The 25,104-nt window shown below is 41.3% G+C and overlaps 1 protein-coding gene across 6 annotated transcripts in view; it reads left to right on the plus strand.

Annotated features, from left to right (window-relative positions):
• MOB3B (MOB kinase activator 3B) overlaps nt 1-24,554 on the plus strand; it is a 119,433-nt gene extending 94,879 nt beyond the window's left edge. For all 6 annotated transcript variants that reach the window (XM_069776000.1, XM_069775997.1, XM_069776002.1 and 3 more), the window contains one exon: nt 19,510-24,554. In XM_069776000.1, coding sequence (XP_069632101.1) covers nt 19,510-19,539 — 30 coding nt within the window. In that variant the 3' untranslated portion in view covers nt 19,540-24,554. The remainder of the gene's footprint in view (nt 1-19,509) is intronic.
• Nucleotides 24,555-25,104: the final 550 nt, after the last annotated feature.

The following is a 25,104-nucleotide window of genomic DNA, read 5'->3' on the forward strand; positions in this document are numbered from 1 at the left end:
GGTGGTCCCGAGGAAAAAAATGCAGGTCCAATTGGTTAACTTGGGGGAAAAGAAGAAGTCTGAAAGTGTATCTGCCCTTTCCTGCAGCTAACAGGCAGACAAGGCAGTCTGCACTGTGAGAGCTCTCAGAAGACCTTTAAGGCATGCCTCCATGGGGAGGCTATCAGGAAATAAACTAAGGTTTGAAGTTTAAGATGTCACATCTGGTTTGTGCTGGGTCCCTGTGTGACTGGCTTTATTTTCCACTGGCAGTAGTTCATTTTAATTCACTTCCAAGCCTCTTCCCATGGCCAAAACTGTCCAGCTGAGTGCTGCCTATTACCTCCATCCCACCGTCACTCTGTGTAGGTGACTGTTTGAATAGGGTGCTTTAAACACTTCATCTAAACGTGCTTTTTAGTGAGAATCTTAATGCAGCTGCTTCAGCCCAGTAACTTCCTGTTCAAACGACAGCCCAGGTACAGCAAGTAATGCCCATCTACTTCCTTTCTGTGATCCCTTTTCTCTAACAATGGATTTTGTAGTATGTAGGACTTGAGAAATATGCCAGAGTACTTTATAAGCATGTCCTGAGCAAAACAGTCTTGGTTTGGGGAATTTTACTTAATTTATTGCCAGTTAACAAAACTTTTGATTACAGATCTGGGTATTGAGGAAAAAAAAGACAATTAAACAAAACACTTAGTGAAGAAACACCTCTCTTCCCCAAGCTCTAATTCAGTAAAAAACTTCTCTTCCTCCCTTCTGGGTGTCAACTCACCTTGGTTTTGCTACATGTTACACTCAGCTACTCCTAATCCCTTTGGTGAGGCGAGAGGCAAAGCAGGAGATTAGGGATGTGTGTACTGCTTCTTGCTTCTTACTCATTTTCCTCTGCTCCAGCATGGATTTACCTTGGGGGACAGTCCCTCCCTGGTGTCCCTGCTCTGGTGTGGGTTGCAGATGACCCACAGTCTGTTCAGGGGTGTGCCTGCTCTGGCACAGGGTACTTCCTTCCAAAAGTACATCATCTCCACTCCCCAACAGTGCCACCTGCCATGTGTCCTCTCCGTTTAGCGGCTGCTGCTGTGAGCAGATGCACCATGTGCTTCTCTGTCTGGTTGAAGTTTTGACACATGGTGGGTTATTTGCAGCAGTTTCAGGGGCAGCTGGAGGTAGCTGTGAGTGGCACAGGGCAGTTCATGGCCTCCCAGCACAAGTCACACCTGTAGCCCCCTGCTACCAAAACCCTGCCAGTTATGCCCAGTGCAAAGCATCCTCTGCAAAGTAAGTCATATGCAATCTGTTGCTTAAAGCCTTGCTTTCTGTTTCCAGTTCCGTTGTGAGTTTCTTGCCTATCTCTGGGTAAGAGCACTTTTCATGAGTTTTCCCATGTGGAATATAAGAATGTTTAGCATTTGACAGAAATATTGTGAGCCTGCATTCAACAGTGTTTGCAAAGTACTCTGGTAAGATGAAATAAGAGTTGTAGGAAGAGTAGACTTTGCTCCTAGTTCAACTTCCTACCTTCGGCAGCATACCTTGACACATACAAAAGGAACGGGAAGACTAAAACTTCTGTGTTCCTTAACTTGGTGCTCGCTAATTTGGTGAAAACAGGAAGTGTGCAAGCACCACACTGTCATGCTTCCTAGCTGTGTAGAGTTCACATGAAACTAGCAGTCTGTTAGTCTAGGCTCTGAACTACAGATCCAGACCCTTGTTCCCCTTCTCTCTCAGGGTACATTGGATATCTTCAGAACTGCTTCACAGAATACCTCATCTCAATTAAAGTGTTCTCAATATATGCAACCATATACCCCGTCCCTGCTTGCGAAAGGTGTAGCTCTTTGTAGTTAAGATATAACTTGAGACCTGGTTTTAATATATTTTGCTGGGATAGGTCACTCATCAGCTTTTTTTACTTTTAAGCTGCTGTATGCAAGGCAGCATAATCCCTTCCAAATAGTTTTTGATTTCTTTAGCTCAACACAGCATAAATCACCATAAATATGATCTTCTTTAAAGAGAGGTGAGCACCTTCTCTGATATACATCACTTTCCATTACTCCCATCTCAGAAAAGAAAGGCTAACTAGCAGGTATTAAGTACTGCTATAGGTAGAGCAGGTCTCCCCTATAGGAATCTATCACTTGAAAGCGTCTTCTAGCGATGTGGCAGCATCAGGTCACAGAAGAATTTTCTCTGGTGTAAATAACACTGTTTCAAAGAAAAAGAATTCCTCCTTCCATTCCCCATTCTGAGGGGGTGTCTTTTTTAGCACTAGGTGGTCACCACCTTCAGATGCCTGGTTTGGCTTGGTGATTGCAGAGCCTGTTTACTGCTGTACTCCCAGCTTAGCTGAAGCAGGCACAGATCCTGTCATGAAACCTGAGGATCAGAGCAGCTACACCACATGACCTCTAGAAAGGGTGCAGGGAAGAAAAAACTACAACCTGAAAAACAATAATGCCAGAGAGGCATTAAACCACAAAGTGGGTTGGGTTTTTTTTTCCCCAGCAGAAAGGTGCCTATCAGACAGAGAGACAGAGGCAAAGAATCCAGCAGCTGTACTTCTCCTTCAGTCATGTAAAAGCCTTCTCATTCAGAGGCCTTGGAGATTTGTGACAGAATCTCAGTGCAAAGCATTTTGCTGGGTGGCAGCTGGTCATGCAGCCAAGTCTGCTCCCAACTTCTCAGCATTGGTCTGTGTGTATTGCAGTGTCTTGTTTTGATTTCTAAATCTGTGCGTTTTAATTTGCCTGATATTTCACTGTGCCTTGTGTTTGTCAGTTAAGTTAAAACAAAAACCAAACACCTAAAAATGTGAGATTTCAGTGTTAAATTTGGAGGGCTGAGCATTGTGTAATTCACCTGAAGGAACAAGGTTCTCAAGATGCATTTGGTTTTTTTAAACTTGTGGGAGCTGTGGACCTAGCTCTTTTTCTCACTGTTGAGAATTACACATTAACATAACCTTAAATTGTATTTCTAAGGAGGAGAGATAGCGAAGAAAAAAAAAGATATTTGGTCTTTTTGCTGTGCAAGTCTGTGCAAGGTCATAGAGGGCCTGAGAATGTGTTCAGGGCATGTATATTCAGTACGTACCCTGAAGCTCATGTTGAATAAAAAATCTAGGTGGCAAACCCAGGTATATTTCATGTCTCTGTGGCCACCCAGTTACAGAACCGTGGGCAGGTCAAGCATTCATATCATGCCAATGAGCAGTGGGAAGTGATGTGCAAGGAGGACCCTGCCAAATAGGAAGGAATGATTCACATGGTTTGATTCACATGGTTTGAGTACATTTGCTTCTCTCACAGCTATTAGGAATTGTCAAATGCACAAATCTGTTTGCCAGAGATACCAGTATATGTCATTTTTGTACATTTTTCTGCTTAACCAAGGTAGTGTCCTCTTACAGAGCAAAGAGTACCTTTTGTGCTCTTTCAGAACTACCCAAAAATACATTGCAAACCAGTCAGATTCCCAGCAGATTCCTGCATAACTCTGGAAACTATTGATGGCAGTGAAATTTCCCTCTGAGGACAGGGCTAAAAGACAGAAAAATATGGCTATCTGCTTTGCTCATTCTCCAGAAGCCTTTTTTTTTTTTTATAAGTCCCATCCTGTGAAAACTTTGACCTTTTTCTCAGAAGTCATTTTTTATAAACATTTTGTTTATGAGAACAGAAAGTAATAATTACACTTGAATGAAGAAAAATAGAGAAGGATATTATTTACATGTGCTGTTGTGATAACTGTTCAAATGCTGATTTCATTTAGATGCAGAGACAATCAGCCATGGATAGCATTGGGGCTGAAAGTGGTGGCAGTTAGTGGAGCTGAGTGTATAATAATGGTGAAGCTGGTAATGGACAGTGGTAATGGCAATGGAGTTCATCTGCAGGATGAGCAAAGACAGTAAGGTTTTCTTGCCTTATTCTCCATTATTCTCAGTGTAAAAGCTTCCATTGGCTTTATAGCATGATTGGATTCTGATAACATTTTCATCCAATATGTGGAGTTGCTTAAAACTGACCATCTAAATGTTGAGGGTTTTTTCCCATCTCTGTAGAAAACTGTATTTCTGAATGGAATTTCTAGTGCTTGTCCAGGCAGTCTACTAAGTAAAGAGATGAGTATTTAATACACTAATCAAATCATTAAACTCTGTTCAGTTGTTTGAGATTTTCTTCTTTTTTTTTTTCTTTCTCTTTTTTTCCACCTCGGAAGCAGTATTATATATTATTTGCAAAAACCTATTATGGTCTGGGGGACAGAAGATTTCAAAGTTCAGGAAATTACACATTGAGGTTTGTGTAATGACCATAACTCTACCTTCCTATATTTTATGATTCAGAGCTGTGTTGATGCCATGATGACACTGACATGAGTCTGAGGCACTTTCTTTTCAGTCAGTGGAATTATTCCAGATCTTCCCATAAAATTCAGAGAAAAATCTAGCCCTGCAGCCACAGATGGTATGTCCATGTGCTGTTTTTCCACCAACACTAGTATTACACAGTATGCTGCTTTGTGTGCTGCTGCAGGCTGCTCTGCACCCCATGAATGTAATAATTGACAGGTTTGTAGGCACATTTAGCAGAACAACCAGAAACTACACAGGGAAAAGGAAGAGTTGGTGTTGTACTTATAGCCAGGATGTCAGAAGTGCTGCCATATATGTGTCATTGTTTGTGAAAAGACAGTGTTTCTATGTCTGCACCTTTCAGCCAGTATCTTCCATAATCTACCAAAAAAAACCCCCCACCATCACTTAAGGTATAGTTCCACAATCATTTTAAGCCAAGATGAATGCAGTCTGAAACTCGAAATGGTGATCCTGCCCTTCCTATCACCGCTCACTGGATAGTCCTCTCTCCTTCCTTGTGCCAGAGCTAGCCTTTGTGTTACCATAGTCAGATCCAGGGATGCTGGATCTGCATCAGCATCAGCTCAGCCAAAACTGGTTATTTTCATAGAAACATAGAATGGTTTGGGTTGGAAGAGACCTTTAAAGGTCATCTAGTCCAACCCCACTGCAGTAAGCAGGGACATCTTCAACTAGATCAGGTTCCTCAGACCCCTGTCCAACCTGACCTTGAATGTTTCCAGGAATGGAGCATCTACCACCTTTCTGGGCAACCTCTTCCAGTGTTTCACCACCCTCACTGTAAAAAATTTCTTCTTTATATCTGGTCTGAATCTACTGTCTTTTCATTTAAAACCATTACCCCTTGTCCTATCACTACAGACCCTACTAAAAATTCTGTCCCCATCTTTCTTGTAAGCCCCTTTAAGTAGTGAAAGGCCACAATAAGGTCTCCCTGGAACCTTCTCTTCTCCAGGCTGAACAACCCCAACTCTCTCAGCCATTGTGCATTGGAGAGGTGCTCCAGCCCTCTGATCATTTTTGTGGCCTTCCTCTGGACCCGCTCCAACAGGTCCATGTCTTTCCTGTGCTGAGGACCCCAGGGCTGGATGCAAGACTCCTGGTGGGTTCTCACCAGAGCAGAGCAGAGGGGCAGAATCCCCTCCCTCAACCTGCTGGTCATGCTGCTTTTGATGCAGCCCGGGGTACGGTTGGCCTTCTGGACTGTGAGTGCACATTGTCAGCTCATGTCCAGCTTTTCATCCACCAGCACCCCTAAGTCCTTCTCCACAGGGCTGTTCTCAATCCCTTCATCCCCCAGCCTGTACTGATACCGGGGGTTGTCCTGACCCATGTGCAGGACCTTGCTCTTGCCCTTGTTGAACCTCATGAGGTTCACATGGGCCCACTTCTCCAGCTTGTCCAGGTGCCTCTGAATGGCATCCTGTCCCTCAGGTGTGTCAACCACACCACTCAGCTTGGTGTAGTCTGCAAATTTGCTGAGGCTGCATTTGATCCCACTGTCCATGTCACTGATAAAGATATTAAACCATACTGGTCCTAATACAGACCCCTGAGGGACACCACTTGTCACTGATCTCCATCCGGACATTGAGCTGTTGACCACTACCCTCTGGATGCGACCATCCAACCAATTCCTCATCCACCAAATAGTCCATCCATCAAATCCATATCTCTCTAATTCAGAGAGAAGGACGTTGTGAGGAACCATGTCAAAGGCCTTACAGAAGTCCAGATAGACAGCATCCATAGCTCTTCCCTTGTCCACTGATGTAGTCTCTCCATCATAGAAGGCCACTAGGTTGGTCAGGCAGGACATACCCTTGGTGAAGCCATGCTGGCTGTCTCAAATCACCTCCCTGCCCTCCATGTGCCTTAACATAGCTTCTAGCAGGATCTGTTCCATGATCTTCCCAGGCACAGAGGTGAGGGTGACAGGTCGGTAGTTCCCAGGGTCCTCCTTTCTACCCTTCTTAAAAATGTGTGCAGTGTTTCCCTTTTTCCAGTCAATGGGAACTTCACCTCACTACCATGACTTTTCAGGTATCACGGAAAGTGGTTTGGCAATTACATCAGCCAATTCCCTCAGGACTCTGGGATGTGTCTTGTCAGGTCCAATAGACCTGACATGTTCAGATTTCTCAGGTGGTCATGAACCTGATCTTCTTCTACAGTGAGAGCAACTTTGCTCCCCAGTCCCTGTCTTGTGGTCCATCCACTTGAGAGGTGCGGGAAAAGACATTGACAGTGAAGACTGAGGCAAAGCAGTTGTTGAATACCTCAGTCTTCTCCTTGTCTGCTGTTACCAGTTTGCCTGTCATGTTCATCGTGGGGGTACACCTTCTTTGGCCTTCCTTTTCTGGCTGACATACCCATAGAAATCCTTCTTATTTTATTATTCTTTGTGTCCCTTGCCAAGATCAGCTCCAGCTGTGCCTTGGGCTTTCTGACCCCATCCCGACACAACCAGGCAATACCCCTCTACTCTTCCCAGGATACCTGTCCCTGCTTCCGCTGCCTGTGCATTTCCTTCTTGCCCTTTAGTTTGACCAGCAGGGCTTGACACATACATGCTAGTCTCTTGCCATCCTTTCCTGATTTCTTAGACATGGGAATTGAGAGCTCTTGTACTCTATGGAAAGTGCCATTAAAGATCCGGCAGCTCTGTTCTGCTGCTCCCTTGTCCCTGAGGGCAATTTCTGAGGGGGTCCTATTTACTAGCTCCTTGAACAGCTGGAATTTTTGCCGGGACACTTTCCTGAGTGGTTATACATAGCCTAATATCGGCACAAGACAGGTGGTGGAAACATGGAGCTGGGAGGGGAAATGTGATGGTGCGACTGTTGCTTTTGTGGCAGCCTGCACTTCTGACAGCACAATCATATCCAAAAGTGTAGTCCTTCACTGTGTGCTGGAAGACTGAGTGACCCTACCTTCAAGTGGGAGTTTGGGCTTGCAGCGGTTGCTGGTGCTAGTCCTGCCAGGTGTTTAGGGTATCACACAGAAGTGCAAAATACCAATTCAAGAAGTCTCTGTTTTCACATGAGTTTCTCTAGGCACCCTGTCTGTTTCAGGATGAGCTGATTAAAGTACCGTAGGCAGATGGTGCTCAGGTGAACACTTAAGTGTTTCTCTTTCGTGCTTTTTGCTTTGCCAGGGCTACAGCAAGGTAAGTATTAGTCCCCCAGCTCTGTCACTGTGCTTGAAGCCCAAGTAGTTACTGTTACACATCCAGTTTACTACAAACAGTACATCTTTTCACAAAATAATTAGCAGCTTTGCTGCATCTTTGTCTATATGACAAAAAATGTTTACTCATCAGGCAATTCTTTGCCAGACATGCTGTAGACATAGTAGAAATACCATAAACATAGCCCATCTGGCACTAGCCCTATCCAGTGATCACAGTGTAAAAATCAGCAGTAGCAGGCTTAACAAAACATGGCAAAGTATGGGCATTTTGACAAGGGTATACTCAGATGAAACACAGCTGAGTTAAAACAAGATGATTAAATGAGACTTGTTCTGCAGACAAATTTTTCAAGCATATATTTTAAAATAAAAGTATACCTTTCTTAATTCACTAGAATTTTTTTTCCAAATTCTTATTTGTCTGCTTAGCTAATTTGTTATGTTTATGGTGAAAATTAGAATTTGTGCTTTTCCAGTCCATTTTCTCCATATGTCCATTTACAATCTTCATGAAAGTAGTGATGGTACCCATAAATCAATAGATTGTTGTCATGGTTTAACCCCAGCCAGCAACTAAGTACCACACAGCCGCTCACTCACTCCCCCCCACCCAGTGGGATGGGGGAGAAAATCGGGAAAAAGAAGCAAAACCCACGGGTTGAGATAAGAATGGTTTAATAGAACAGAAAAGAAGAAACTAATAATGATAATGATAACACTAATAAAATGACAACAGCAATAATGAAAGGATTGGAATGTACAAATGATGCGCAGTGCAAATTGCTCACCACCTGCCGATTGACACCCAGCCAGTCCCTGAGTGGCGATCCCCCACCCCCACTCCCCAGTTCCTATACTGGATGTGACGTCCCATGGTATGGAATACCCCTTTGGCCAGTTTGGGTCAGGTGCCCTGGCTGTGTCCTGTGCCAACTTCTTGTGCCCCTCCAGCTTTCTCGCTGGCTGGGCATGAGGAGCTGAAAAGTCCTTGACTGTAGTCTAAACACTACTGAGCAACAACTGAAAACATCAGTGTTATCAACATTCTTCCCATACTGAACTCAAAACACAGCACTATACCAGCTACTAGGAAGACAGTTAACTACATCCCACCTGAAACTAGGACAACTGTGAAATATAAATTATTTGCCAGTCAGCAGAGGACAGTTTGAGCTAAAAAGGAGAGGAGAACTGATTTCATTAAAGTCACTGTGTTCTTGTTATCACTGTCCTTTATAGCTACCCAATTCTATTTTTATATTGCTTGTCATTGCCATCAAAGTACAGCCCGTTAGATCCTTCTGAAGCATCCTGTATTATAGCACTTACAAGAAGCAAGACAACAATAATATTGATATATTGTTTTAAAGATATCTCTGGGTTTTTATCCTTCTAGACTTACCAGTGTGTTCTGTGTGCTGTCTGGCTGGCTTAAGCTTTACGCAGGGAACATGTAAGGTTTAATCTTGTTCAGCGTCATAGATGCTGCTCATGCTCTAGAAGAATAACTGATCATTCCCTAATTAATCTCTTGTTAACAGATTCTGACCCAAAAATCTACCAGTGAAGCTTCTGTATGAAAAGCTTTTCTTTCTGCTTTCCTCATCCTTTGACACTGGGGCATTCAGATGGAGAGCTGGCAACCCGCTGCCACTCTGGTAAGAACAGGCAAGCCCAATCCAAATAGCTCCTTCTGGAGAAGCTGACACCTAGCTTTTCCATCCCTTCTCTGGCCTGCTTTTGTCTGTCCTCCCACAAAATTGCACACCGTGCCCTCTATTGGATAGAATTGACTATCAGCCTCTCTTAATGCAAAACTCAGTTCCTAAATATTTATCATGTGTCTTGTAGAAAACTGTGACCAACAGTTACATGTGCCAGTAGATGCAGAACTAACACCCAATATGTGTGTACACACAGTTAACTGAGTCAGAGGTCATTTACCAATGTGTGCATGTTCTGTGGCTGTCTTTAGGCATGTAATGTAGGCATACAGCTATTCTAAAACTGTTCAAAATTCAGGTACTTGTGCATTCGCAAGAACAACTCACAGTATGAATTTATCTAATAATTTAGTTTTCCTACAAGGTTGTTGCTTATGGTTGCTTTAAATTCTGTTACTCATCACAAAGTGGTAGAGTCACGTAGTACTTTTTCGGGTATTATCCAAAATCAGATAAATACTTGTTGAGCCAACTTTAAAGTAGGTATAATTTTCTTTCTTTTTTTTTTTTTTCCCCTGGTTGTTTGCTTTAGTAGAAGAGTCTCCATTCAGGCAAGGCTTGTCACTGCTGCCAACTAGCCAGCAGTATTTTTTCCTTCTTAAAACAAAAAAGAAAAAAAAAAGGAGAAAAAGAAAAAAAAAAAAGGAGAAAAAGAAAAAAAAAAAAAGGAAGAAACCAAACATTCTCTGCCCCCCGTCCGTTTTTTCCACTTCAACGAGATATGGTGATAATATCCAACAGGATTTCTTTAACATTGTAAAAATGATGAGAATTTCTCACCAAATGGATCTGATCACTAACTGAAGAAGAAACCAGTGGTAGCTAAATAAATGCCATCTTTTCCATCTCCTCCATTTCCTGCAAGAAGTTAGGGGGGAAATGAGAACTCTAGGACTTAACATTGCTGAGAAATAGGATTCTCAGCTTTGATGCTCAAAGAAAGCAGAGTAAGATGCACTGCAGTACCAGAGTTACTGAGTAAATAGTTTCTGGTATGCATGTTTTAATGACTATTTTTATCACATCAGCTGCTTTGCTTGCACTGAATCCAAGCATGGACTGCTGAGAACAGGAGGACAGAAGGACTTTCCTACTGACAATTTTCTGTGTGTCATCAACTCATCAGAGGTTTTGGAGTGGTTCTTTTTGGTGCTGTGGATTAACCGATCTGCTGTCTTGTGCTCTGACACAATTACCTCTCTTTTGTGGGTACATAAGTACAGGTGTCTGTTGCTGGTGAGGAGCACACCATGTAAGTCCTGTTTTAAAGTTAAGCTAATGAATGTAAATTACAGCTTGTTGAATAAAAAGGGCTTCTCCAAATTAATTCACATTTTGTAGTTTGCAATAAACAACATCACATTTGTACTTCAAAGACATTATTAATAGAAGATAAAAAGAGTTACAGTTAACAGTCCAGAATAAAGTGAGAACTGGAAACTTTTGAAGAAGCTTATTCCTCCAAATGTCTTTAATTTTGCAAAACATTAAAAGAGCAGAAACTAACTGCAATATAGCATCCATCTGATACTTTTGCACTTTTTTTTTTTTACAATGAACTCCCATGAGATTGCTGTAATACAAAAGACATGACACACAAAAAATCTTTTCAATAATTACTTAATCCATTTTGAGCTTCTGATGAGTTGATGAGAATCTTGCCTAGTCAATATGTTGTTGCTCTGTGCTAGCTCAGTATGTGTGGTGAGTACCTGGCTTGATTACGGCAACAAGGAGAAAAAACAGAGTAGAAGGCAGCAATTGTGGTTGCAAAAACCACAAAAAATGACAGGGGCATTCCAGGTCAGGTGTGATACAAAAATGGAATTTGAAATTATTTGCTTTATAATGGATACATAAGTGTCTCTTTACTCACATGTGAGCTTCCTGCACATGGACTTGCCCCCTGTTTAAATTCTGAGCTGAATCAGTTCCAAAATTGCTCCTTTAGTAGCCAATGTGAAGCAGAGTTGCAGTTCATGCCCCATCAAGGAAAAACCCAAGAGAATACACTGTAGGTAGAATCATAAAGTGGCAAAACACTTAAGAGTTTGATCAAATAGGCTTTTCCACCTATATTTGTATGGGTCCATTTACACTAGTTCTTATACTGATTAGTAGAAGGGGTCCTTGCTGATTGTCTGTGCTCTGTGTGGAAGGCACATTAACAGCAACTGGAGACAGGAAAAAGCTTTTTCACCAGCACTGCAAAAAGTAAAAGATGAGAACTCCTCCACTGTGGTTCCTGTAATGCTTTTGGAAATGCTTTTGTCCTATGTGCATTAGCATCTCAGCTGTTCTTATTACTATAGAGAGAACTACTGATGTTCATTTTCTTTAACAAAGTATCCTCCCAGTTTAGATATATCCTGTGCTTCTCTGAATAAGGTAGATCAGCTGCCCTTACTAGACTGAAACAAGGAGGCAATCCACTGATTGAATGTTGTCAATCTTCACAAATAAAAGACTGCTTAAAAAAAACCCAACAGCAGCATGTCGTGGTTTAACCCCAGCCAGCAACTAAGCACCACGCAGCCACACACTCACTTCCCCCCCACCCAGTGGGATGGGGGAGAAAAATCGGGAAAAGAAGTAAAACTTGTGTGTTGAGATAAGAATGGTTTAATAGAACAGAAAAGAAGAAACTAATAATGATAATGATAACTAATAAAATGACAATAGTAAGAATAAAAGGACTGGAATATGCAAGTGATGCACAATGCAATTGCTCACCACCTGCTGACCGATGCCCAGTCAGTTCCTGAGCAGCAATCACCCCCCAGGCCAACTCCCCCCAGTTTATATACTGGACATGACGTCACATGGTATGGAATACCCTGTTGGCCAGTTTGGGTCAGGTGCCCTGGCTGTGTCCTGTGCCAACTTCTTGTGCCCCTCCAGCCTTCTTGCTGGCTGGGCATGAGAAGCTGAAAACTCCTTGACTTTAGTCTAAACACTACTGAGCAACAACTGAAAACACCAGTGTCATCAACATTCTTCACATACTGAACTCAAAACATAGCACTGTACCACCTACCAGAAAGACAACCAACTCCATCCCAGCTGAAACCAGGACACAGCAGAACTTGAGATTTCCTAGAACTCAAAACAACCTGCAATTTTGGATAACTGTTCAAAAAAATATCTGTAATTTCCTTTCTGTAACACTTAACATCTTAATCCAGTAGTCTAACTGGCATGAGAAGGCAATTGTGAAGACATTAAGAACAAGTTTTGGGAGAGCTAGTCTACCTAACTAAAAATACGTATTTGCATAATTTGAATAGTACTTATTGAGTGACTCTATTAATTTTATTGAGTGTTGGATTGGGCTGTTACTATTCTTTCTAAACCCACATGAACCAGAAAACTGAGAAACAGCAAGACCAATTTTTCTCATTGCCAAAAGAAAAAAATCTAGTGCCACATGAACTTGGCAGTTTTGTAAAAAAAAGGGAAAGATGTATTTATCATCGCATTTAAAGGGATCTGTTAGTGTATAAAATTACTTATGTAAAATACCTACTATATGCAACAAAATTGTAGTTCATAGTAGAGAACTAACATCTCTCCTGATACATTTTCTGCAAAATTTTACACTAGAGATAGTGTTACAGTTTGCTTATTCACTCTGCATGACCTCAGTGCCAAAAGGAGCACATGTGAAGTCTGTTTAATAGGGTAAGATACACTAAAACTGGCAGATGGACTTTTATTTTATCATTACAGAATATAAAAACACACAGAAGGTGAAAGTACCTCCTTGGAATACGATGCCTTTAAGCAAGTCGGTCATCCAAATGCATGTTCTGTGTATCTGCCTGGATCTAACCCTACTGACAGGTGCATTTCGCAATGTAATTTCCTGATACTGTTCCTGCTTGCAGTCAGTTGATAAAATGCCTTTGTTGTCAGTGATAAGAGGTTACATTTGCAGACAGGAGTATTATCTGTGTCCTGCAAACACCACCATACAAATTCAGGAGTAATCAACTAGGATTATTATCACACCATCCTTAGCTTCAGAATAACTACCCTGAAGCCAATCAGATTGTAGGAGAGATTAATTTAGTCCTGTGCATCATGATAATTGAGACTCATTCAAGTGGAAGATGACCTGAAACCTAACAAAGGAAATACCCCGGTGATCAATATGCCCATTGGATAGCAATTACCAGTCTGTAGGTTTCTTTCTGTCAATATACAGAGACAGGGGCAACTAAAGAAGTAGAGGAAATTTTTTTCAGTAACTTTGGAGAAAACAATTTTTAAATGAAGATTCAAGTGTGGCTCTAACTAAAAACGCCAGAAAAAAAAGAGTTTTGCAAATGAGTTAACTGTTACAAATCTAGCTTCAGCCTTCCTATCCTGGTCAATTAGCTGTCTGAATATAGATTAGTTGTACAACACAGGATCTTAGACCGCGTGATCTGTGCTATTCCATAGTAAACAGCCTCTTTTGTGACCAGGATACAAAGAGCCTTGTCCACATGATGATTATTTGTCAATTGTTGAAATCTTTGTGAAGAAAACAACAAAAATGTTGCAGAAGTCATAGCCATTTGTGCTTTGAAGAGCAGTATGTAAAATGTTCCTTTAAACCTTTTGCTTCTTCATCTACTTATTCTGTGAAGTGGCTCCGTGGGTACATCACTGAGCCTCTCTGCATATATATGCGATTCCCCTTGGGTGTGGCTTGCTTTTCTGTCTGTGAGAGCAGGGATGAGAAATGTATGTCCCAGTGATGCTTCTGTCTGCTCCAGCAGAGCCTTCTAATCATGAACCACACATCACAAGGGTTGTTTGGGTATTGCCTTCCTGCCCAACATCGTGTATTTATTCACAGGATTGTAACACAGATATTAAGTTGCTTAACTGTGAGAATATGGTTAAGGCTGGGCAATGGTTTTTTGGGGGTTGCAGTGTTTGAAGACATGAGTACATGGCAGGCTACATGTGGAAAGTTGTTTTCTCTAGGTTGGTAAGTTGGGACAGGTGAATTGGGCATGGTGTCTGTTGCTGGCATCTCCTTGCTGTTCACTGCTTGGCCAGGTCTTCCAAGCTGCTGGGTACCTCTGGGCAAGGTATCCCTGCCCGTCAGGAGGCAATACTTTTCCTCTAATCACTGCTCTGCTGAGACACTTGCATCCACATCTTAAACCCTGACAATGCTTAAAACAGTTGTCAAAGGGCTAAAACAAGCTGTTGTCACATCATTCTTAGGCTTGCCAACTGACAGTAGGAGGTGAGGAAAGGGAATGGCAAGCCCTGCTCGGCTGCGGTTTGGGAAACTGGAAGTGAGGGTGGGACAGAGGCACTGAACGAGGATTCAGATCTTTAAAGCAGCCCTGGTTTTAGTGAAGGTGATTATTGCATTTATTAATTTTCTGGTGTTCTTATAGAATACTTTTATACTATTTATTCATGTCACTTCACCCACTTTCCCCTCAGCTTTTTCACAAGACAGACCGCAGACCCCTTGCTTCTATTAAATACTGGAAGAAAGGTGATGTCTGTTTTTTTTATGCCTTACGTTTTGCCAACTCCGTTTTTGACTCATGCAAGCATAGAAACACTACTTTCTTAGAAGAACATGATTCATTATTGGGGAACTCATTCTTCTTGTAACACATTCAAATTTGATCTGCATCTCCCCATAGGTAGATTTGTCTCGTTAAAAAGAGATTTCTTCAGCTACTTTTGCAGGCTGTAAGATGTCAGATTTTTCCCATTCTTTTCCTACTTTATTTAAAGGTGAACTGTGGAGTGGAAATTAAAATAGGTATAGATTTATGTGCTGAATGTATCTGACATGTATGTTAGAGCAGTACGGAGGGGAGAGGACCAGACATCTATCAGAGATAAAGATTGATTACCCTTTTAAGACCGTGTGTTGCTTTTTTCCTTTCTTCTGGGAAATCATGTTGGTATTCCCTGGAAAATGTTGAGGAATGCCTCCTTCCATGAAATCACAAATGCTAACACAATGGACAGATTTCTGGTGCCTACAAAGTGGCTTGTTAGCATTAACTCCAGCAAGTGAGGAAGTACTTTTAAGGACTTGACAAAGAATAGCAAATGTTTCTCTTTAAGTTACTTAGAAGTTAGTTCTGTGTTAAATTCTCCTCAGTGGCTGATCTGTGGCCACAACATACAGATAGGGTCCAGATTTTTCTGTTTTGTATTTTGGCTTTGAAAACCAGAATTTATTTCTGCCTTCCTTTTTTGAGTTAACTGTGTAATCCAAAATTCAGAGCAAGAGCAAGTCAATGCAGTGATACAGAATAACGCTCTGGAATTTCTTGTTATTCATTTGCAAGAGGAAGCACATCTGGTATCAAAAGCTCTGGTATGGAGAGTTTCTGTTAACAATGTTTTGTGTGTTTAGTCAGCACAGAAAGACTTTGAAAGTTTTAAATATCTTTAAAAATGTTTGTGTGTGCCTGTCCGCGTCTCTGTGTCTGATTCTCTAACTTGTCTGTCTAGCCCTTATATTTCATTTAATGTCCAGCTGGGGCTGGGTGTTGGTAGTACCTTAAGCCAAAGAGTCAGTGTTTCCAGTCTTCCTGCCTTCTCAGATGAGTCAGTCAACAGCTAGTTGTAATTTCCCATGTTTGGGAAGCACTCTTATGTGCTTTTAATTGGTAATCATTAGTCAAGAATATACCTCTACATATTTCCCAAATTAAAATGAACAGTAAAGTTTCAGAGAAGCACAAAACCAGTAAGTCTCAGGAAACACTGAAGAAGACTCAGCTTTGAGTTTGTGTTAAAGGCAGTGCTCACCTAATGGCTGTGCACCACCAGAATAAGTAAGGAGCCAGATTTCTGATGAGGTTTGAGAGGGACTTCTCTGCTGAGTTAAGTAGAATGGGACTGTGTGCTAAGTTCCCTGGTGCTCATCAGAATCAGTGAGAGATTTTCCAGCAGGCTCTGTGAAGAGTGGGTGATTAGTTTTTAAAGGTAAGTATCTCAGAGGGAGCATTTGGCAAGTAGGAGCATTTTGCTCTATAAAAGGCTCAGCAGTAGGCTATGCAGCACACAGCATGCCTCATGTTGCCGCCTGGCTGAGGTTGGACACTGTGGGTATGACCCTTCCTCTCATTCTCACCAGCATTTTGAGTGAAGCTAACTTTTTCTTTGCCAGCTTCCTAATTATATCAGTCTCTGAGAAAACATTTCCTGTTTGTTTTTCTTCCCTATTGTAAATTCCTCTAAGAAAAAAACAGCTAGAAGTAGGTCACTCTCACAAAGCATGTACCAATTCACTGTTTCAAGGATCAAGTTTTGGTGTTTTTTTTTTAAAAAACACATCTAGTTCATTGTCATTGGCTGAAATCAGAGCTTAGGCACATATATGCAGGAATGCAATATGACCATGTGTCTGTACTTCTGCGTCCCTCATTAACTGGTAACAATATAGGTCAATACAGAAAAAATTTCTGTGCATCAGAGATGATCACATTTTGTAAGTTTTAAGTTTTTCTGACTTTACAACTTTGGTGAGCATTTCCAAAACCAAAGCCAAGCAGGTGTTGGAACAGAAAGCCTGTTAAGTAGAAGCAGGAAAAAAACTTCAGAGCCATTTGCAGCAACATCCTCCTGACAGGGCAGGGGGAATAGGATTTAGCGGGGAGATAGTGGATGTAAGGGACTGTGAATATAACTGTATAACCACACAAAAATCCAGAAATGAAGGGAGGGAGAGGCTTGGGGAGAATTTGTATTACTATAAAAAATAAATTCTGCCTCTACAGAAAAGTTAGGAATGGCATGGCAGGTTTACGTGTCATGACTCTTGAACAGTGAAACACTCACAGCTGCCACCTAGCTGAAACTTACATGGCAAACTGGTTTAAAGCCCTCTAGTTTACATCTCATGCATAGATTATCTAGGCTTCTGTTCTTTCCTTTGCCTGGACACATTTATCCATGTCTAAACTCCTGCCTCTGATGCTATTTTTTTCTTTAAAGTGAGAATAGAGATGCGTTTTGCATGTTGAATATGTTGCTTATGATGTTTTATTATTCTGTTGAGAGGCAGTTTGCCACCCACTGCTCCCAAAGGAGGGTGACCAAGTTGACAATGGCTCCACTAGTGTCCACGTTACTCTCTTTACTGCTTTTCTAACAGGATAGTAGCATAGTGTGGACGTGCAGACACTGAGTATGTGTAAATTTAGGGGTCTGTAAAGTTTAACGCTGCCTTGAGAAGCATTAGCACCCAATTAATCTTCAGATAAGGGAAATTAAAGAATTATTTAAAATCTGGGAAGAAAACACAGACTTTGGCAATAAATACGCCTTTCCTGAGTGTGTTTTAGGTCTTTTCTGCTTGTGGCAGATTTTGCTGAGGAAGGTGCTGAACAGTCTCCACAACGCATGTGCCTCCTCAGGCGGTAGCAAAAAGTCTGGCACCACCGTATGGAGGCAGCCCGGAGTGCAGCTGGGGAGCGGCCAGGGCAGCACCTGGCTGGGAAAAACAGCTTTGGAAACGGTGTCGGGCCCTGTCAGTGAAACTTCTGCATGGTGTCAGACCACATCAGGGCTTGTGGCCCCTGCCCTGCCCTGCCCTGCCCGGGAAGACCTTCCTGAGGGCTTCAGATCAAACTGCGTGCTGCTGGATTTTACCAGCTTCTAGATGCCTACTTTGGTCAGAGCTAGTTATCGTGGTGTTGGTGTAGTAGTAAATTAAACGCTGCTCTTCAGTATTTCCTAGCATAGTTGCTTTTCTGATCTCTCAAAAAAAGAAGAGGGAGAGGCATTTTGTATATGCTTGTGTATAAAACAGTAGGAAGCTGTCCAACAGTGTGCTGAATTATGTTAAATTCTGCATTTGGTGTTTGTTGCTCTGAAGGAATAAGCCTAATCGCACCTGTTTCGCAGGTGTTTTTCCTGTTTCAAAGGAAAACACCCCCCCCCCCCAAAAAAAAAAGGAGAAAAAGAGACAGATTTTTCCATGAACATTCACCTTTGTCACCTTCAACAAATTGGAGGAAAGGAAAGGAAAAGCAACTACTAGTTCAGATTACTGTATGGATCACCGTGGAGATCACACATTACTGTATAAATTATTATTCTAATTACCATTGTCTTTATAACAGCTGCAAATGACAATATTCCATTGTTACATGCATGACAGCAAAATAACAAGTGATGCCAGACAGTTTATGAATCAACAAGAAATGAAAACTAATTAAAGCTCTGAAAGGGGAAAGAAGTCCTACAGTTCTGCGTAGGATTCTAGGTGGAGAAAAGATCTGCTGAGCACAGAGTAAGATACAGTTACAAGACTGTCAGGAAGCCCTTTAAGTTAGATACTAATGATCTTATTAATTATAACAAATTATTCAAGCAAGCTAAGAAGATTTTTAGAAATTCCTGATAACTTGGTAAATATAAATGGATTTTCCAAGGGAAATACTGTACAGTCTGGAGACACTATGAAAGAGGACCTAAAGTGACAACCTGCACAACTATGATGACCCTTAGATGTGGCAACCCTTCAGCCTTGGCAGCAAATGGCACACATTTATGCGATGTACGTGGACGGCTGTTGGACAGACCATCTGATACATCTTTGAAGAAAATCTGCTGAAAAATACGAGGAGTTTTATAGAATGGGGCAGACAGTTGGGGCAGACAGTTATCAGAGAGTTTGTATCAGAGTGCCTGTAAATCAGAGCAATTAAATCCTGCATAGATCCCAAACATCAGTTCCTAATGGAGTCTATGAATGCTCCAAGACCCCAACCTAGAGACAAATGCCTCAGCTCTGGTCAAGTGTTAAAGAACATTCGTGTCCGTGTGCCCTTTGTGTCCACGTGTAGGCAGAAGTAACTACACAAAGAATGTATCTCTACATTTCCTGTTGGCTGCAGGTTCAATGGCAATGATTGGAATCCTTTTTCTTATATTAAATTAAAAGGTTTCTTGCTTTTGCAGGTGATGTATTTCTTTTTTGGGGGATGCAAAACCATTTACCTGACATGGCTAGGGAATTAGTAGGGTATTAAAGCTGTCAAAAATGACAACACGCTGCATGCTAATTGCCAGTTATGTTCATTGTCCTTGAAAGTGACAGAGAGGAGCAGAACCATGGTGGCATATAAAACCGTGTGAATTTGCAGAGATGCAGAATTGTTACCTGGGAAGAGGTGTGTGCATGCTTTACAACAAATGCCATTTGCTTATTAATCTCCCCTTCTTGTTTTACAGAAAGAGATGACAACCAGGATGTGTCACTAAAAAGCTACCCACTGAAGAAAAGCAAGGTCCAATTTCCTTCTTACTGCAGAGTTCAAGAACGTGACAGTCCCCATGGACTGACCCTGCTTGTTAATCCATGAAAGCAGGAAAGTTGGGAACCACAGTTACTTTCACAAACGCTTCCCACCACTGTCAGTGTTCTTAACACTGAATATGCTGCTAGGAAGCTCATCTGAGTGACATGGATTATTGAGGCAAAGAAGAATCAATTTCATATTAGTTCTAGCTCCTTCATTAGGGACAAGAACCTCTTCAGCCACAAATGATGACAGACTGTGCTCCTGCTGCTAAAGCTTTACTGAAATTCAGGTCCCTGGGCTGACCTCCAGATTAGTTGTTTTGAAATGAAACTGTATTGTTAGCTGCAATGTTGTTTCCTTTTTCTTTTGTTTCTTCGTATGTGCTTTGTTTTGTAAGTGCAGCAGAATATTAAGACAGTCTGGAATCACAGAAGACTTTTAGCCTTTAATGCCCCCCCACCCTTCACCAGGCCACCTAAGTCTTGGCCACCATTCCCAAATGCTAGCAAGCCTGGTGTTTCCAGGAACACAGCCCTGTCCTTCAGCTGATCAGGCAGTTTGTGCTTCATTGTGGCTCATAATTGGGTGACAATGGGACAGCCTGATCTCAATTAGATGAGTAGGAATCCAGATATAGCTCTGCAGTGTTGAAGTCTTCCCTTTGAATTCATACTGTGACTGACAGCAAATCTGCTCCGTATCTCTATGTTACATAAAAAGCAGCTATAGTCAGCATTTTCCTGAAGTACCCTCTGAAGTACACCAATCTGTCATGTAACTTGATATCCTCCCATCCTCTTAGAAAAAGGATCCCTCTCATTCACCTTTAAAGTTTCATCTTTTCAGGGAAGAAGAAATTTAATTTTAATAACTGGGAGGAATATACAGTAAAGGTGAGTAGTATAAAGGTTAGAGCAGGAGGGACTAAGTGAAGGTCTCGGTTGCATCTAAACAGTGTCCAGCAGTGTAGCTTGCTTTCTACACTGGACTAACACAAAATTTTTTTCCAGTACTCAGTCCAATTTAACATATGTATGGACAGCCTGGAAGGATCCATTGCAGTAAATCAAGTCTTCTATGCCAAATATGTCCTGCTAAGAGGCTTTCTTCTACAAAGAAAACTAAAGCAATAGTTAACAGAGAGATCACAAGAGAGATACAGCTGAATAAATGGGAGTTAAGTGGAATACAGCTATATATTCTGTGCCTTCTAATGAATTTTGCACCCTTGTATTATTGTGAAAGATTACTCCTTCCTGAGTAAGCGCTGAACCCCGTTGCTGCCTTCTCAAGTGAGTTAGGTATGTTTACATCTTCTGAGACAGTATCAGAAGCAAATCTCGTAGACTATCCAGTGATTGAAACATTCAAAATAGAGGGGTAGCAGACACTAAACAATAACAGCAAACCTTTTCTAGCTCATGTGGTGGTACATTCTGGTTTGCTTGCCTGCCTGCTTAAAATAGGGCTTGCACATGTTAGTGATCACGTCCTTGCTGTGACAAAGGGCTTTTGTCTGTGAACATTCAGTGTAACTTGTGGAGGCTTTTCTGCATCTTTAGAATTATGCAAGCAGCATTATTCTTTGCTTTCAAGGGGATGGACTGACATGTTCCTACCTCCTTCGGTGGTCTTTGCAATCAGGTTAATTCTTTGGGGATTAGAATGCACACACAGATAATTTCTGGCCTGCCAGCACTTTTGCAGGATATAACTAGCTTGTTATATGTGGAATTCATTGCCACAGCTAATGCTGAGCTTAGTTGCCTTATTTTAAAGGAGATGAGAAATGTTACATCTTTGGAAGAAGGTACATGGTATGTGTGGATCACAATTGCCTGGAATTACAACATCATTTGCATACAAAAGGGTTTCCTGTACTCCTCCAAAGTGACTGGGCTGTTGCACTGTTAGAGATGGAGCTGTAGCCGATACAGTGCTCTTGAATTTCACTGTGGTCAGTTGCCATTTGAGCAGTACTGCAGTGCTATATTTTAAAGATTAACATGAAGATGCAAATGCGTGGAATTTTGTGCATAAAAATCAAAGTCACTACATATATTGAAAAACATGGTATTTTATACATAAAATAATTTATTCTTCATTGTATTACATTACTTAACATACGCTGTTTAAGTCTATTCACTGTAGCTCAGTCTGAAGATGAAGAATTTGTTCCCATTTACTTTGAATTATTTTTGAATAACCTTTTTGTGAATGCGAAACTTGCCTGTTGGAGTATTTTCCTTTCTCTAAAACTGTTTTTCATAAACTCTTGTGTTTCCTTTTCTAGTACAGCACACTGTATGAAGCAAAGGAGGGAAATGCAGAGTTGAAACCTAGAGGATTTGTTTTTGACCTGGCCACAATTCCTGTAATGGGAAAAACCTATTACAACCCAGGAGCTGAACCAGCCACAAAGAAGTGCAAAATGTACTTGGTTTGGTTGCTTATTCTGCTGGGAAGAACATGGAATTTGCTAGGTGATGAAATAAACTTCGTCCAACTGGCAGGGCTTGGCCTTCGGCTGAATATCTCGCAACAGGTACTCTTGCTTCCACTGCAGAGATATTCAGCCACAGCCCAGCCATCTCAGGCTATGGGCCATTTCTCCTTTTCCTGTGCCTGGTATTTGATATCCCAGTAAGAATAATGTCTGGAACGTGGCATCACTACATCAAAGTGTCATATTATACCTTCCCATAGGAGAGGGGCAGCGTCCTCTTGGATATTGTGCTCAAGGATTCCAGCTTCATCAGTAATTTGCTTGGGTCATATCTGGACAGAATCGTGGTTTTGTTGTTAATTGCGGGTCCTGGTTTATGTGATTCCTCAGGATATGTAATGAGAACTGAGTTTAAACGTGATTGTATGCAGAGGCACCCATTTCACCTACTGAGAAAAACTTTCTATGTGATCTTACCAATTATGTATATTCCTAATCATTCCAGCATTTCATATGGTTCTGGGATTTGGTGGGGAAGGGGTTGTTTGGGTTTGTTGTTTTGGGTTTTTTTAATCACCTTTCTAGTCTTTCAATCAGGTCTTGTTTTTCTTGCCTAAAAACCAATTTTTTTTAGTCTGGTACTTATCTTAAGAGATGCTGTTAAGTGTTAAGTTTCAAGGCACTATGAGACGGATCACTTCAGCTGACTGAGACCACAGGCAGCTTTACTTCAGAGTGTGAAAGGATCCTGTGATACCAAAATTGCCTTCAGCAATTAAAGACGTAATAGCTTTCATTTCTCTGTAATAACGGATTTTGTAATGAACTTCTACTTAGTGTGAACATAGACTAGTGTCATTGAAGTGACAAATGTAACATGAAACAAATCTTAACATAACCTCCCTTAGGTTTTATGAAGGGTCTATCAAAGGGGTTTTTTTTACTGATACACAGGAGTGAAATTGATGATTTCCATCAGATTTGAGAGAAGTTGGGTACTTAGGAAAACTTGAGTTTTCCCCAAGCACTCAAGCACTATGCAGCAAAACTTATACCAGACAAGGTATTTGATTCTCCTGACCAATGGATTCATTAAGAACAAGGCAGGGAAAGGGGAAGAAAACAGTTAATGTGTAACTCTATGGGGACCTACAGACAGCTACTCAAGACATGCAGAAACCTAAGGGGTGAACATTGTCCCAGCGATCATGTGCAAGAAAATTCACTGGGCCTCTCTGGAGAGGACACAGAGAACGGTACCCTTGGGGAGCCACTATTATGTGTCTCTATTAACAATAGACTAAAATGGTCTTTTAGCACCTTTGTACTTTGGGTTGAATAAATTACCAATTCTGGAGCCCTCTCACAAAAAGCCATTCCTTCCTTTTGCTTTTTACCTTTTCTGCATGTTCTTCAGGTTTCTTACATTTTCTGGAAGTGAAGTCTCAGAGCTGGCCTTCTGCCTTTTGATCTTCTTTACGCTTTCCCAGGGGCGATGTTCTTGCAAAAAGTAGCTTTCTCACCTCTCTCTGTACCTCCAGAAAGGATACGCCTCAACTACACCCTCTGAGGAGAGACCGCCAAGGGTTGGCTTTGCATTATCTCTTCAGAAGAGCAGAAGCAAAAGAGCAGGAGGTACCTGCAAGCACTGCAAAACAGGATGCACTATGTATAAAACACACTAATATGCTCACTATTATATAACATGCTCTAAGTGCTTTAGAAAGGGGATAACACTGGGGCACCCAGTACAGACAAGTGGTCAGTGTTTAGACATTTTTTCCTAGATATTGGAAGAAACTAAAGACATTTTTAATAATTATGGAGTCTATTCCAAGGGCAAAGCAAGCCAAATCAGTAATAAGAACCTGGTAGTGGTATACTTTTAAATCTAAAATGATCAACCTTGATTTTTCATGTATTTCTTGCTAAATAGAGAGGCAGTGTTCTTCAAGGTTTAGCCAAATACATTGGAGGTATTAAAGGAGTTGTTTCTTTTCTGTTTTAATAAGTTTTCCTATTTTAAAGACAGATATAATATAATAAAGACTTATAGTAATATTCTCCCAGGGAAAAAACAAATTACTTCTCCAGTCTAATACATACATGTGCGTGCATGTGTGTGCACACATATATATATACACACACACACACATTTGGTGGGGATATGGATATGGAAGTATCAGTGCATGCATATATCAGTGCCTGCTCTTCCCCACAGAATACATTTTTTTATTTTGATAATTTTTAAGGGGGATGCATCTTTCTAAGAAATAAGTGGTTGATTCCTTTTCCTCCTCCATGCATCAGTGCTGTTTGGTATGTTAATTTTTTTTAATTATGTCAGATGTGTCTTAGGCTCTTTTAGTTCTGTTTGCTATTAAATGGTGGTTCAACTGCATGGGCAGAGAGACCAACACTAACTGTTGTACTTATTAAAAGAAAAGGAAAGATTACTTTTCAAATCAATCCTAGTGGATGAAGTGATGAAATCCAAATACAAATAAAAGACACATAACCTTGCAGAAGTGTTGTGAAGTTGTTTAGGATGTAATTCTTCAGCAAAAGAAATGCATATGGTTTTCTTACTGTGGGGTAGAATCTCCTGGCAGGCTCACAGGACTTAGAAGTGAGTGAGATCCATCACTACCAATGCACCAACTTCCTCACAGCCTTCCTGGCACCAATGCAACATCAAGAAAAATTAACCAACTGTCATGCTAATGAAAACTGGCCAGGTTCTCACTGACACCAGTGGGATTGGACTAGCCATACAAGTAGCCCTTCCTTAGCTAAGCTGGCGTGCTAGTTCTTGCCTGTCAGTTCTTCGAGCTTGGATAACTCATGTATTTCATCATGTTCTTCAGCTGGTTCCTGATGGGACACTCCAAGCCAGGAGGGACATGTAAGTAGCACCAAGCCAGTTAGTTCAAGGCAAAGTTTCATCCCCTAAAAACGGAAGTAAAGAACTTTGGTTAGAATTTGGCTGCCACAGAAGGAAATTAAGATCTAATGGGATGACAGAAACTACCTCCAGCATATGGACATTGGACTATTTCTTTTTCCTTTGGCCTGATT

Source organism: Haliaeetus albicilla, chromosome Z (assembly GCF_947461875.1).
Source record: "Haliaeetus albicilla chromosome Z, bHalAlb1.1, whole genome shotgun sequence".
In the NCBI taxonomy this organism is placed as follows: domain Eukaryota; kingdom Metazoa; phylum Chordata; class Aves; order Accipitriformes; family Accipitridae; genus Haliaeetus; species Haliaeetus albicilla.